Here is a 13897-nt window from a genome sequence, read left to right as displayed (position 1 = left end):
TGGGCAGTAGAGAAGGGTGTTTGCTGCTATATGGGCTTCCCAAAACACCAAAACTGAGCAAGGAACATGATGTCATCCTGTGATTCTGAACGTCAGTTGACTTTAACTACCACCACTAGGTTTTAAAGGTAAAAGCAAATGACAAGCCATTTCATAGACTGCACACTCTCGTCAGGACCCTGGTAACTGACTTTCGTCAAATGGTCTTGTCAGTTGAGGATAAGAAACAGGTCGTCAAAACACGGAGCACCCTGAGCTATAACCTCAGGTGAGTTGCTATTCAACCATCATTCTCACTGTTTATAAGACTGGAAAGCACATTCGGGTCAAGCCAGATCCTTCTCTAGCCTCAGGTCCCAATTACAATAACAGCTCAGCTACCTGGCCCAGACTTCAAGTTGGAGCAGTCCTGGACCCCTGTTTTCTCTCCGGAAACTCGCTACAGTAGTCAGTGGGTCAGAAACTTCCTTAGGATTCTCTGGAAAGCTCTGAGCTTTCAAGAGATGAAAATCAAATGAAACAACCAATGAGAGTCACTCTTATAATTTCAGCATGTTGTAGAATCTCTCAAACCCATGTGTGAGCCCTCAACCGGTGAGTCTCCCTGAGTTTTGCCAAGGACCTATGCCCACACTAGGCAGTTCGTGGTGGTTGGGGAGTGGAGATCAGTTAGAATTTGAAGCATGTTGTGGCTTCTTCCTCAGCTGCCATGGATTTATTTGATTTTTGTTTAATTTTTTAAAATTTATTTTACATACCATCCACTGTTTCCCCTCCCTCTTCTCCTCTTGTTCCCTCCCCTCACCTCCTTTCTACGCCCCCTCATCCAAACTGCCATGGATTTTTAAACCAAGCTTCTGTCATCAGTTTTTCTTCCCCATTTCTTTCCTACGTGTGTTTTTTTAAACATTATTTTTACCTTAATTTTATATAGTGCTTTGCCTGCACGTATGTCTGTGCATCACTTGTGTGCATGCTGCTGGTGGAAGCCAGGAGAAGGCATCAGATCCCCCAAACTGAAGTTATAGACCATATGAGCAGCCATGTGGATGCTGGAAATTGAACCTGGGTCCTCTGGACGAAAACCCAGTGCTTTTAACTGCCGAGCCATCTCTCCAGTCCTAGGTGGACTTTTTTTTAAAACTGAGGGTCCTACTGATGTCAAACATCCTTCCCTTTCCTGCCTGTTCCATTGGATGTGGTTCATTGTGAGTTACGCTTCTGCTCTCCAGGGTAGTGACTCAAAGCGCCTCTGTGACAGGTGGGTCAACCTCCACCCTGGCTTTGAAATTCCACAAGGCACCAATAGTTTGCATTCAGGGTAAGAATAATAATAGAAGTAAGGATGTCTTCTTCTCTCTTTCCTTGTATATCATCAGACATGAGATATGTTGTTGGAATAAAATACTAAAAGAGATATAGGCTTTTCTTCCCCCTTGAGATGGTCAGCTACCCACCAGAAACTTCTTTTCCTTGTGAAATACTGCTATACTCTATTTCTCAACTTCCCTTACAAATCTTGGTGTCATATGACTTGCTTTCCTTAAGAGGGGAAGTGATGACCTCATGGCTAGTCCATGTTCATTAACAGCGTTACTCTTGCATTCCAGCTGCCTACAAAGGGCACAAGTGCTTAGGGAAACTAAGACAAAGTACAGATCTCCAGCCTGCAAGGCAGTGTGGTGGAGTGCTATGCCTCCAGAAAATTCACCTGTAAATACTACAATATGAGCTTCTGTTTGTGTTGGACTATTGTGTGTTTCCCACCTATTTGTTACAGTGATCCACCTACCACCTACAGTAGATAAGACCTTTGTAAGTTCTTTGTTCAGAATAAAGAAGGCATTTGTACTTTAGCTCTAACAATAGTAACAGTAATTAATATTTATTAAGCTGTTTTATCATCCTAAGACATATATTATATATAATAAGTATTTATATATATTAACTCACAATCTTTATAGTAAATGCAGGCATTGGGGCCCATTAGCCCCATTTTACAGTTGGAAACACAAAAAGGATGAATAACTTACCCAAGGTCAAAGACAGGTATTTTAGGGGCAGAGACTCAAACAGAGAGCCTACCACTTTTCAGCATTGTCAGGAGTACTGTGACTCCTGTGGAATGAACTATTCTGCTACCAGATCATCTTGCCCTAAATTATTGCCATGTTCTGTGGATTACTGTTCTTAACATGCCCAAGAGTTGCTGAGAACTTGGTCCCAGAACTCTTAGTTTGGAACCTCCTGTCATATTACCAGCTATCAGACCTACCTTATGGTTAGAACCCCACTTCTAACCTAAAGTACACATCCCAGACTCAGACAATCCAGATCACAACTCGCCTGCCTCCTCAGGACATTCTTCCCAGATGCTACATCTACATGTTTAGAAAATGCTTGATCATGATCGCCAAAGGATCACTTCGCAGTGGTAGGTATGTGATTGCCTGTGGGTTCCTGGTCTGGTCTAATCCATTTCCTGCTTACCCTTGAACACACACTGGTTTCCTTCACTGATAATTTTGTTAACTCTACAGAATACCAGGCACAAAGCTAAGCACAGGGAACAACAGAACAACCCCACTTTGGGCTCTCTCTGGATCATAGCATCTATCCCCTCCACTCTTGTCCCTTCCAGATCTCAGTAAACTTCCCCCTTCCCCAGTAAATAAACCTGAAAACATGTCTGCTCTGGAGTCTCAGCCTTCTTCTCTTCAGGATGTCTGAGATTTTATTTAACTCGACATCTGATCACCAATCTCTCTGAGTTCTCTGAAGATCTAAGAAAGGAATCATGGTATCTGCAAACTAGCCTTTGTCAAAGCCCATTTACAGGCACTCTTGGAAGCATCAATGAGCCACGGGAGGAAAAGGTGGCTGCCATCCAGCCTGTTGTAAGAAGAGAAGAAATTGCTCCACTGCTTTGATGCAGGCATGTTTGTTTTTTCAATCTAAATGTGCAACAGGAAATTTGGCAGTTCACCTTTGTAAATCATTTGCATACCACTTATGTATGAGCCAGATGGCGCCTCTTTGTTTCAAGAAATTAAAAATGAAAAGGGAAAAATATAAGAAGGACTTTATCTTTGCCTCTCCTCCTGACCTCCTGTGTACACTCTAGAGTCCTCACAGAGCAAGCAAGCCCAGGCTGACAGATGCCTACATACATTCACACAGGCATGTTCATGAATGCACATGTGCATACACACACACACACACACCACACACACACACACACACACACACGTTATCTGTGTTTATCTGCATTAGTTACCAAGGAGAGTAGTCAGCAAGTTCTTAGTCCTAGTAATCAAGGATAGTAGAGCGGCACAAATTTGACCTGGGTTAACAGAGAGCATCCTTCATGGTGTTCTGTCTATCTGATAAATCACCACATTCCTTGGGGCCTTAGCCAGTGTATACTGAACAAGAAGGTCTTACATAAATCTCTCAAACATAGGCATAGCTCTATGATTTGGAAGCAAGGGCATATAAACGCTGGCCAGAAGAAGGGCAGTGCAGATGACCCACTATTTCTGTGGAAGTTGAAACCTCAGGAAGGAATTTTCCTTGAGGTGATTGTCTTAACCCTACTCCTTTGGGGCAGCTCTATGAGTCTAGTTTATTTTCCAGTGGTCAGGAGTTCCTCCTTCTGATCCAAGAATCCCATCTGGGAACGAGACTGTCTCCACAGCGTTCTTGTTTTGGGTGTGAGGAGTGCTGAGGAGGCCGTGAAGGCAATAGTTTGTCTAGTAAGTATTGCATTACAGGCTCTTCGCACAAACTAACTTGCTCAACATAAACATACCTCCGCTGGGTAAATATTTTTGTCCTAATTTTCAAAATAAGAAAATTGAAGAGAGGCAGTGAGCACATGGTGCTGATGACGACTGAACATTAGAAAGTGAACGTAGCGGACATTAGCTCCAAATCCAAGCATTCTTTAGTAACATCAATGTCTTCCAAAGGGGCTAAGACTTTAGGGACATTTTTGTGTGTGTGTGACCTCAGGCATATGTACTTCTGCCTTTCATTTTTTCAAAAGATTTGGGGTGGGGGTGTGTGTAAGCATACATCAAGCGTGGTGAGTTAACAAGTATAGAGAGGTGATCCAATCTGATCTTTGAGTGTGGCCACTGTAGATACAGGCCACCAGTAGTGCTGACCTTTCACTCAAATAGCTATCCTTCCTTAGTTCATACTTCTTTGGAACCAAAGACATACATTTTCAAGTGACTGAGCCTCAGCTAACAGCCTGACTTAGACCTCACGAAGAGAGAACTCAAGATATCTGGACTTTGGACAATTCCCATTGACCTCACTTCCTTAAATCTGTCCTCACACTCAAAGAAATGAGATGGGTTTACTCCTCGATCCTTTGCCACGAGTAGAGTAAAGCCAAGGGCTGTGAAAACAAGGCTGAAGCATACCATTTGGATAGTGCTTCTTTGTGTGTGTGTGTGTGTGTGTGTGTGTGTGTGTGTGTGTGTGTGTGTGTGTTTAACCTTTAAACCAAAGAAGAAATATTAAGAGCAACCCAGGAAGCCAGTTTCAAAGCTCAGCTTGTATATTCTGGTCTGATATGGTTTTCTAAGGCCTGATAGAGTCCAGAGAGACCAAGAAATTATAACCAACTATCTTCCCTGCACAGAAACAGATGAACAAAACACAGTAAGCCATCCCTTACTTTCATCAGCACCACTATAGATCTGACGTTAGCCAGGCGAGACAGAAAGCCCCACTATATCGAGTGGAAGGCAATTAAATGACTTCAGCTAGGCTCTATGACCCATGAACCTGCTTAGTAACCACATCCAGGCTTTGGATATGCCTGGTGGGGAGAAGGGTCTAGATGCTAAAGACTGTGCTTTGGCACATCCTGATAGGTCTTCTCTGACCATCAGCCTGTGGGTGTGCTACACCATGCTCCCCTTCCTGTGTCTGGGATACTTGGTAGTGTGGGTGGCTAAAGTTGGCCAGTTTGCTGGGGATACTCTCCTTTCACCAGCTTTGGTTTATTTAGCGTCCTGTGTGCTCATGGTAGTACATCATTTGCCATCCTTTGGTTGAACCATGCAAGCCACTCTGCAGTCATAAATGGCATTTCTAAAACATTCCACTTTCTTTTGCACTGTTACTAAAGTGAAGTTCCTTGAGAAATCAGTATCGATACCTGAGTGATCAATATGAGCCACAACATCACCAGGAGCATCCAAATAAATCTAACAAGTATGTTCTTGCCAGCCCAGAATTCCAGCCTCCTGGTTTACTAAGCTCAGACAACAGGATCATCAGCCTTCACAATGTGGTTACTTGTTTGTTATCATGACTAAACAATTGGCTTCCATGCTCCTGCTACAAATTGAAAGTTTATGTTTTCTTTGTCCCCAAGATCAAACAAACATTTGATTCTTAGCAGGAAAATGCCCTTAGGACTGGAAGTAGAATTTTTTAGAGGTTATTAGACCATTAGCCTTCATTAGATTTTGTGATCTTACAGAAGGGACCTTAGGGAGTTCCTTTGCCTTATCTACCATGAGATAACACAACAAGAAGACCATTTATGAACCATGGAGCCAGCCTTCACTAGACATGGAAGCTGCCTGAGCCTCTGGAACTTGGAGAAATATTCTTGTATTATCATAGGCTCCATGGTTTATGGTATGTTGTTCAAGTGTCACAGATGAAGACATTCTCTGCTCCACAATATTGTCCTTCTGTCTCCTATACCACAAATCTAAACTCCTGCCTTAGTCAAAGTGCCGAAGTAAGTATCCCATATTTTAATTTTTTTCCTTTTTTTTCTGAGACAAGGTATCTCTGTGTAGACTGGCCTTAAACTCTAGATCCACCTGCTTCAACCACCCAACTCCAGAGATCACAGGTGAAGTGCCACTATGGGCAATATAAATCTTCCTTATTGCAGAAGGAGGTATGTACCAATTGGTTTGCAGACATGACCCCATCTGTGGGCATCAAGTTGTACCCATGTTTCTCTTTCTAAGAAAAGTGACATTCATGGCCACTCACCTTTAGCCTTGCCATAATAACATAGAAAAAGTCAGTGTTCTATTATGAGGAGATTCCCCACAAAGTAAAATAAGATCTTGTAGCAAGAGACAGGTAACTGTATGCAAATGAACCCTCCTCACAATCAGCCTTTCTGTAGGGCCATGCTTTGTCCAAAACCAGAAATTGACAAGATGCTTTATTTTCTCATTTCCCAAAGCCAGTAAGATTGTTTAGTAGTATACTGGCCACTTCTAGTTTACTTTGGGTTCCACTTTCCAAAAAGATCTATCCTTGGAAACGAGATCACCCTCACATAATCCTGAGATAATTTCAGAGAATAAAACATGTCATGAGTGAGGCTACATCAGGGGATAGGATGGACTATTGATGTAGCACCAAGTTAGACTGTCTGGGTGTGCATTTGAACATACAGCTATAGGTATTCAACTCTGTTTACACAAAGAATGAACAGTGATTCAGTAAGAACATAATGTGCAGGTTATTGCAATGTATAGACAGAGTCCTGCCTAATGTCAAAGAGGAAGGAGGAATGGCCTGCCATGATAATAATAAGCTGATATGCCAAGATGCAGGAGTGGCTGAAAGATAATTGTTGAGTGCATATGTGAGCATGCGTGTGCATACATGTGCACCATAGTGACAGGGTTAATGGACAATGACAGACATGTAAGCAAGGCACTAGCTCGGCAACTGAGTCCTGCAGCTGGGAAAGTCACCTTACCCTGTAGTAATCAGTACTGTAGACATCTCTGGACATGCCGAAATCGCCAATCTTCACCAGTAGGTTGGCTCCAACCAGGCAATTCCTGGTGGCCAGGTCCCGGTGCACAAAGTGCTGGGAGGCCAAGTACACCATGCCCGAGGCTATTTGACTGGCGATGTGGAGCATCTGAGAGAGCCCTAGCTCCCCCTTGGCCTGGCGTGGCTGCCCATCCACGAGGATCATCGCATCTGGCCCATGAGCCCTACAAGGAGGGGGGGAAGAAGATGGAGCAGAGAGAACTCAACAGATCAAAGGCAAAGTCTTGGTGGTCTTCAGTGCTCTGGAACATCCTGCAGAAATGAAGGAAATCCCCTTTCCTGGCTACCTGTGCCTGTCTCTATCTTCCCAAATTATATCAAGTGAGTATGTCTATGGGTGAAACTACAAAATCCCCACTAATATAACACAAATGTACTCAAACCTGATAGGAGACAAACCTTCTCTTTCACTATCTAACTACCACATAGGTTCTTTCCAGGTGCTAGGTACTTACTATAGAGTAATTAATAAAGTTACCACTAACCCTTACTATGTGTATATGCCAAGCGCTATTCTGATAGTTTTAAAATTATTCATTTAATCTTTCTACCCTGATTTTCTTAAGCTGAGGCACAAAATGATTAGAAAGCTCAACCAAAGTCCTAGATATTTCAGAATAACTATATGGTAGTCAAGAGACACACTTGGAATTATTGTCTGTGACTATAAGGGAGAGTCCTGCAGCAGCTCCCAAAAGGGGCATCAAGAAGGATTTTAAAGAGATCTTATGGCCTCACCCCTTGGAGTTCTGATTGGCTATGGAGTGTTCCTTCATTTGCATTTCTGACAAGCTCCCAGTGCTGATGCTAGTGACAGGGAGTCTGCAGCCCCTAGCTGCAAGTGGGCTTGCTCCATACTCCTAACCACTCCTCAGCCCCTAGCTGCAAGTGGGCTTGCTCCATACTCCTAACCACTCCGCAACACCAAAAGCAAGGCAGAGTGTAGCAAACCTCTGACTCTTTGGGAGCCCAACACTCCCTCCATGCTAAATTCAAGCCTGTCTCGTGTTATGATAACACCCTGCCCTGTCAGATTGGTCACTTTTAGTGTTCACTCTTTCCTGCAGAAAGCCCAATGAGCCATAACCACACCCAGGGCCCTTATTTATGAAGTGGAGCACCAACGAGCCCTGGTGTACAGCGAGGCCCCAGCCTGCTTTACTGCTTCTCCAATTTCCACTGAAAAGCACCATTAAATAGAAACACACTCTGTTTATTATCTTCGGTGGGCTTTGCTCCCTCCCCCCTTAGGAAAGCAGCTGCATCAGCTAGCTGGGGATTCGTCAAGAAGCTGGTTCCCACTCTGGTATACCAGGATACACTCCTGCCAGTCCCAAACTCCACCAACCAGAAAACATGCGAGCAGGCAGAACTGACCCCAGAGCTCAAGAAGACCATTTGGGAGAGCAGCCTATAAGCCAGCTCCTAGCAACGGTTGGTGTGACCCAGGCTTTCAACCTAGAGCTTTGGGAAAGCTTGGCCTTGACTAACAGAACCTTGGAAGACAGGTGAGAATCTGGGAATCCCCTGGGATTCTGGGCAGTAGTTGCTACAAAATACCTGGAGAGACAGTTGACCTTAACTTGAATAGACTCCCCATGCTGTCTTCAGGAAGAGACTCCAAAGACAGACACAAGAGTATCACTAAATTGCTTCCTACATTCCTGCCATGGAGAATCAAGGGGTGAGTTAATTTGGAGCAGACAGTTTCTTGCCATGGGTATCTGTTACTGCTCAAAAGCAGAATGCTTTCAGAGATTGTGTGTCTGAATATTTGGTCTCTACAGATGGAGCTTTTCTAGGAAATAAGGAACCCTTGAGGAGCAAACCTAGGTAGAGGAAGTAGGTCACTGGTGTGGGGGTATCACACAGCTTATAACCCAAATTCTTTCTGGTCCAAACTCTCCTACTCCCAATTGCAGATATGATATGACCTCACATGCCAGCACCATGTCTTCTGCTGCGATGAACTGCATCCCTTCAAATCGTGAGTCAAAATCAATCCCCCTGCCCTTGAGTGGCCTCTTGTCAAGTAGTCGAGCACAATGATAAGACACTATTTCTTTTGTTTTGTGTTTTCTTTTCTTATAATTTTCTCTCCCTTTCTCTCTCCTCTGCTTTGTATTCCTCATCTCTCCTTGGTATAAAGAGATACACCGGAGCTGGTAGCTTTGTTGAGCCCTTCTGGGTGCACTTGGGACTGGAGAATCAGCCGTACCTCTGGAGAACAGGATGTGATGTGAAATGGGGCAGAAGAGTGGAAGTACAAGGTGAGGGAGACTCTGCATACTAAAACAAGGTAGCATCCAGAAGTTCTTGATTTGTAGCTCTTATAATGTAATGATAATAGTAGTGACTTTTACAATAGCCACCATTGGTTCAGTACCTAGCTACCTGTAAAGTGCATCCAGGCATTATATACACATTGCCACACAATGCTTCTAACACCAACTCCATGAAGCAGCTATAACTTTATCCATTTATAATTAAGATAAGCCCCCGTCTCTCTTATGCTAAGGGCTGAGTTCTCCAGGAATCAATTTCATTATGAACTTAAGCTAGTGGGTTTTCTCAGTATCTCTAGGGCAGTTATTTGGAAACCTGAATCATAAAGAGATATCTGAAGACTCTTGCCAAGTCTGACTCTTCCCTTTCCTTTCTCAAAGTCTGAATGCTGACAAGTAGAATTTACCTAAATACAAAATGTTCTTTGTCAATCACCTCTGCTTTCTGATGAGTTTATAATTTGATAACTTCACATTCATCATTAAAAAGTGTCTGGGTGGGGGATGGGTTGGCTTAAGGCTATAACATAGTAATCTCACTTAGCAAGTGAGACACTTAAGAAATTTGCCACATTGGGGTAAGAGAGCACATAGCCCTAAAACCAGGGCTGTGAGTCTTAACCTGGGATCCTCACAGGATATATCCCAGGCCTTACTCTTCTTCTCAGGTCATCTGGGAGCCAAGAAGAAAAGTATAGGTGTCTCACTATGGATACAAAAACCTAAGTCCAGTTGGAAAAGAGGCAACATATGAATGAAAGGGTTAAGTCTAGAGGTGTAGCTCTGTTATTAAAGTACTTGTCTAGCATACATAAAGCTCTGGGTCCCATCCTCAGGACTACATAAACTAGTCACAGGCATACGCACCTGGAATCTCAGAACATAGGAGAGATAGATAGATAGATAGATAGATAGATAGATAGATAGATAGATAGATAGATAGATAGATAGATAGATGATTGATTGAGATAGATAGACAGACAGACAGACAGACAGACAGACAGAGAGGATGGAAAAGAAGGAAGAAGGAAGAGAAGGGCAGTGCTTTTGATTTGCCATCGTACGATTTCTGGCCACAGAAAACCCCAAAGGCTCAGTGGGACTAAGGGAGGGAGGAAATATGTTCATTCTTGCTTACCTGAGAAACTTGTTAAGGTCTCCATGCTTCATGTATTCAAAGACCATGATGAGTGGATCCCCATCACCACACACCCCATAGAACTTGACAATATGTTCATGCTGCAGGTTAGTGAGCAGCTCAGCCTCCCTCTGGAAATCCTTCCTGGCAGCCAAGGTGGGATCCTTCAGGGCCTGAGAACCACACAACATCAGTTTTTAGCAACCAGAGAACAGAGAGCCATCTTTCTCCAGCTGGTGAAACCTGTTACCACATCCTTCTGGACCACAATGAATATAATCTATTTTAAAACATAAAGGCGAAGCACACTGATGAAGCCCTTTTCATTCAGTATTTTGATTCATATCAAAGAACACCATATCCCAGGTGACTTTAACCCACGCTTATCATCCATCCCCAAGCTTCTCTCAGTATGAATGTCAGGGAACAAAGCTATGAGATGGAAGACTTGAAAGACCCCTGTTCATGAAGTTCCCTTTAAAGAACAAGTCCTTCTGGTATAGTAAACTGAACAGCACCACCCCAATTGCCTTATCTTTGTAAATCACTACACACTCTAGAAGTCAGGCAATGCCCCGATGCTATCTTTTGGAGTCCTTGTGTCTTAATGGTGAAATAGGCTGCATTGACAGAGGAGAGGTAGCACTTGGCTAGCCATTGTGTTCTCCAACCAAAGGTTTAATAGAAGCTCTAGGGGGAAGATAGGGCTGCAGTTGACAGATGGAAGCCTTAGATGCACACAGGACCAGGTAAACAGTGACTAAGTCTCAGTGCAGGATGAGGTGGTAAGCCCATGGGGGCCACTCTACCAAGATGCTGTGACTCTGCCCCAAACGGATTGTAAGCCCAAGTGTGACCAAGAGGGAAGTACAGACCTCATCATTTCTTATTCTATAAAGACTAATACAGCAAAAAGAGTATACAACACCAAGGTGGGGTTTTCAGCATCAAAAGGGGAGTATGATACCAAAACTAAAGATATCTAGTACATACAAGATACAGGGAGCAAAGCACTACTGTGATAGCTCATCCCGGTTGTCAACTTGACACATCCAGGAAGAAGGGGACCTCAATTGAAGAATCACTTCCATCAGATTGGCCTGTGGGTGTGCCTGTGTGGCATTTTTCTTAATTATTGATTGATGCTGGAGGGTCCAACCCACTGTGGGTGATGCCATCCCTCGGCAGCTGGTCTTGTAAGGAAAATAACTGCATGTGAGCTTAGGAGCAAGCCAGCGAGCATCCTCCTCCATGGTCTCTACTTCAAGCTCTTACCTTGAAGTTGAGTTCTTGCCCTGGCTTCCATGATTGACTGTCATCGGTAAGATGAATTAAAGCCTTTCCTCTACACATTGCTTCTGATCACGGTGCTTATCACAACTACAAAAGAACAGTCTAGAATAGCCATCCTAAGGATGGGCAATATTGTCCAACATGAAGGATGGTGTGTTCAAAGAAAAGACCACCTATGCTGGAGGAGAAGCCTATGCAGGCGTGCCTACACATTTCTGAACCTCCCATAATTGCCTTAAGGTCACAAGGCAAATGCACCAAGCCATGAGCACCAGGTAATCAAGAAGTAATGATAAAACCAGCCAGCTGATCTCAGGTCATTGAGACTCTAAAGTGACTAGAGACTAGCTTGAACTCTCTCTGCTCCATGTCTGGCCTTTCCTGGTGCTTCAGACAAAATGGCCTGCCATGGACGTGCCACAAGGCCTCCCTAGCCAGAGATCTTCCTCTATCTGCTGTAGCCCTGAGGGTTGAAATCTGACAGTTTTGGTTTTTTTTATTCTCAAACTGCAGTGGCATGAACCTGCAAAGGATGTACCCAGTATGCCTCTCCAACCTCTCAGTAACCACCACAAATCAGGGATGATGGATGTTTATCATGAAAAGGCTATCCACCACTTTAATTTCCCCATTGCACATTTCTGTAGCTGGAGAAACTGAGGCTGAGCCTGTTTGAGAACCGGCCCATGTTCACACAGTGGAAATGATGGGAAGCATAGTAGACCTGAGCAATCCTTTGCTGAGATTCACAGTACCCCAGACTTCAGGAGCAGTGCCTACAAGGCCATCAAAACAAGTGTGGCTTCCTCACCTGAAGCCACATCCCAATTTCAACCAGCATCACCTTCCCTTCTTTGCAAAATGTAAAAGATTTCAACAGAAAAGAAAAGTTTTCAATTAAATGGCCGACTGACAAAAATACTGAAAGTTACTTTTACCAGACCTAATTCTTTTTTTTTTTTCCTTTTGGACAGGGTTTTATGCTACATAGGTGAGAATGACCCTGAATTTCTGCTTCCACCTCAGAAGTCCTAAGATTGCAACCGTGCTCTACCATGCTTGGGCTTATGCACTGCTGATGGTCGAACCCAAGGTACTGTGTATGCTAGACAAGAATCCTGCCAACTTAGCCACAACTCCTACTCCCAACACCTATAACTCGATGTGATGATTGCTTCAGCTCTGGGGGAGACCTATGAATATCTAGAATGGCCACCTAATAGCAGAACAAAGACTTTCCAGCCAATGTGTCATGGGGAAAATAACCTTTTCTGGTGACCCACCTCCCTGCCACAGCCCTGAGCTACAAGGGATAAAACATGGGCACAAGATGACCGAGTATGACTCATTTATTTTCATGAGGAAGAGGTGGGGAAAAAAACCAGAGAAACCCAGCAAGGGTGGGATGGGAGAGTATGAGGATTTATGTGAACACTGGATTTATGGGAGAGAAAAGTAGATCAGATTTGGGGGCAGCCAAATGGCCTCTCTCCATCTCTTTAAATCATTCTCTCCCACAGCCCAGACATCAGTGGCAGCCATGGGATATTTCTGCTCTCAGCCCTTGAGCAGTAGCAGCCTAGGGTCTGTCCCTCAGGCTGGCACCCTGAACTGCAAGGCAGACAGAGTTCCTCCTGAGAGATGGAGCACAATGCAGCCGCTGTTTCCATGGCTTCTACACCCTTTCCCTCTTCCTTCACACTGGGTTTTCCAGCTGGTGGGTCAAACCTGAAGTTCCTATGTGACTGTCAAAGTGAGGGGTGTAGCAACTGGGGGCCAGAAATGTCAGTGGCCACAGTCCCCAGGGATTAATGCAATTGGGACAGAGATGACAGGAGAATAATGGGGAGGGAAACTGGGCCAAAAGTTCTCTGGCCTCGCTCATGGGATTCTATATCCAATACTTCCTTGGTTGCTGGGCAACTGCAAAATGGGTCACCACGAAATGGCATGGGACAGAGTTGATGCTTATCATAGTCACCAGCTGTTGGCACAAGGAAGAGGGTCTAGCCACGGAGCCTGAAGTTGGGGACATTCCTGACTGGATGCTTTGTATCATAAGCACAGGCAATGAGAACTGGAAACTAATTCCTTGTCTTCTTTTCCCTTTTGGTGTGAGGGACATTTCTCTTGATGTCTTCTTCTCCACATGCACCAGCTCCTATGAGAACTCCAGCACTGAGCAAGGATTTCAGCTGGGCTGTTCACTAGGACAATGTAAGGCAGGAACAGATGTGCTCAGCACAAACCCTTCCCAGACAGCTGACATCTTCACGTTGGTCAACAGCTAACTTGCATTTGCCTTTTCTCTGGTGGGGAGAAGCTGCTTCAGGGAATGTTATCT

At 44.2% G+C, this 13897-nt stretch overlaps 1 protein-coding gene across 1 annotated transcript in view; it reads right to left on the bottom strand.

The window, feature by feature from the left end:
- Nucleotides 1-13897, bottom strand: part of Ntrk3 (neurotrophic receptor tyrosine kinase 3) — a 366962-nt gene that overhangs the window by 45671 nt on the left and 307394 nt on the right. Inside the window, exons 14-15 of the mRNA XM_059272815.1 lie at nucleotides 10261-10433; nucleotides 6758-7001 (exon numbers count right to left, since the gene is read on the bottom strand). Of these exons, the coding sequence (XP_059128798.1) occupies nucleotides 6758-7001; nucleotides 10261-10433 (417 nt within the window). The remainder of the gene's footprint in view (nucleotides 1-6757; nucleotides 7002-10260; nucleotides 10434-13897) is intronic.

This window comes from Peromyscus eremicus, chromosome 1, assembly GCF_949786415.1.
Source record: "Peromyscus eremicus chromosome 1, PerEre_H2_v1, whole genome shotgun sequence".
Lineage (NCBI taxonomy): Eukaryota > Metazoa > Chordata > Mammalia > Rodentia > Cricetidae > Peromyscus > Peromyscus eremicus.
This window is presented reverse-complemented; position numbering and strand designations above follow the sequence as displayed.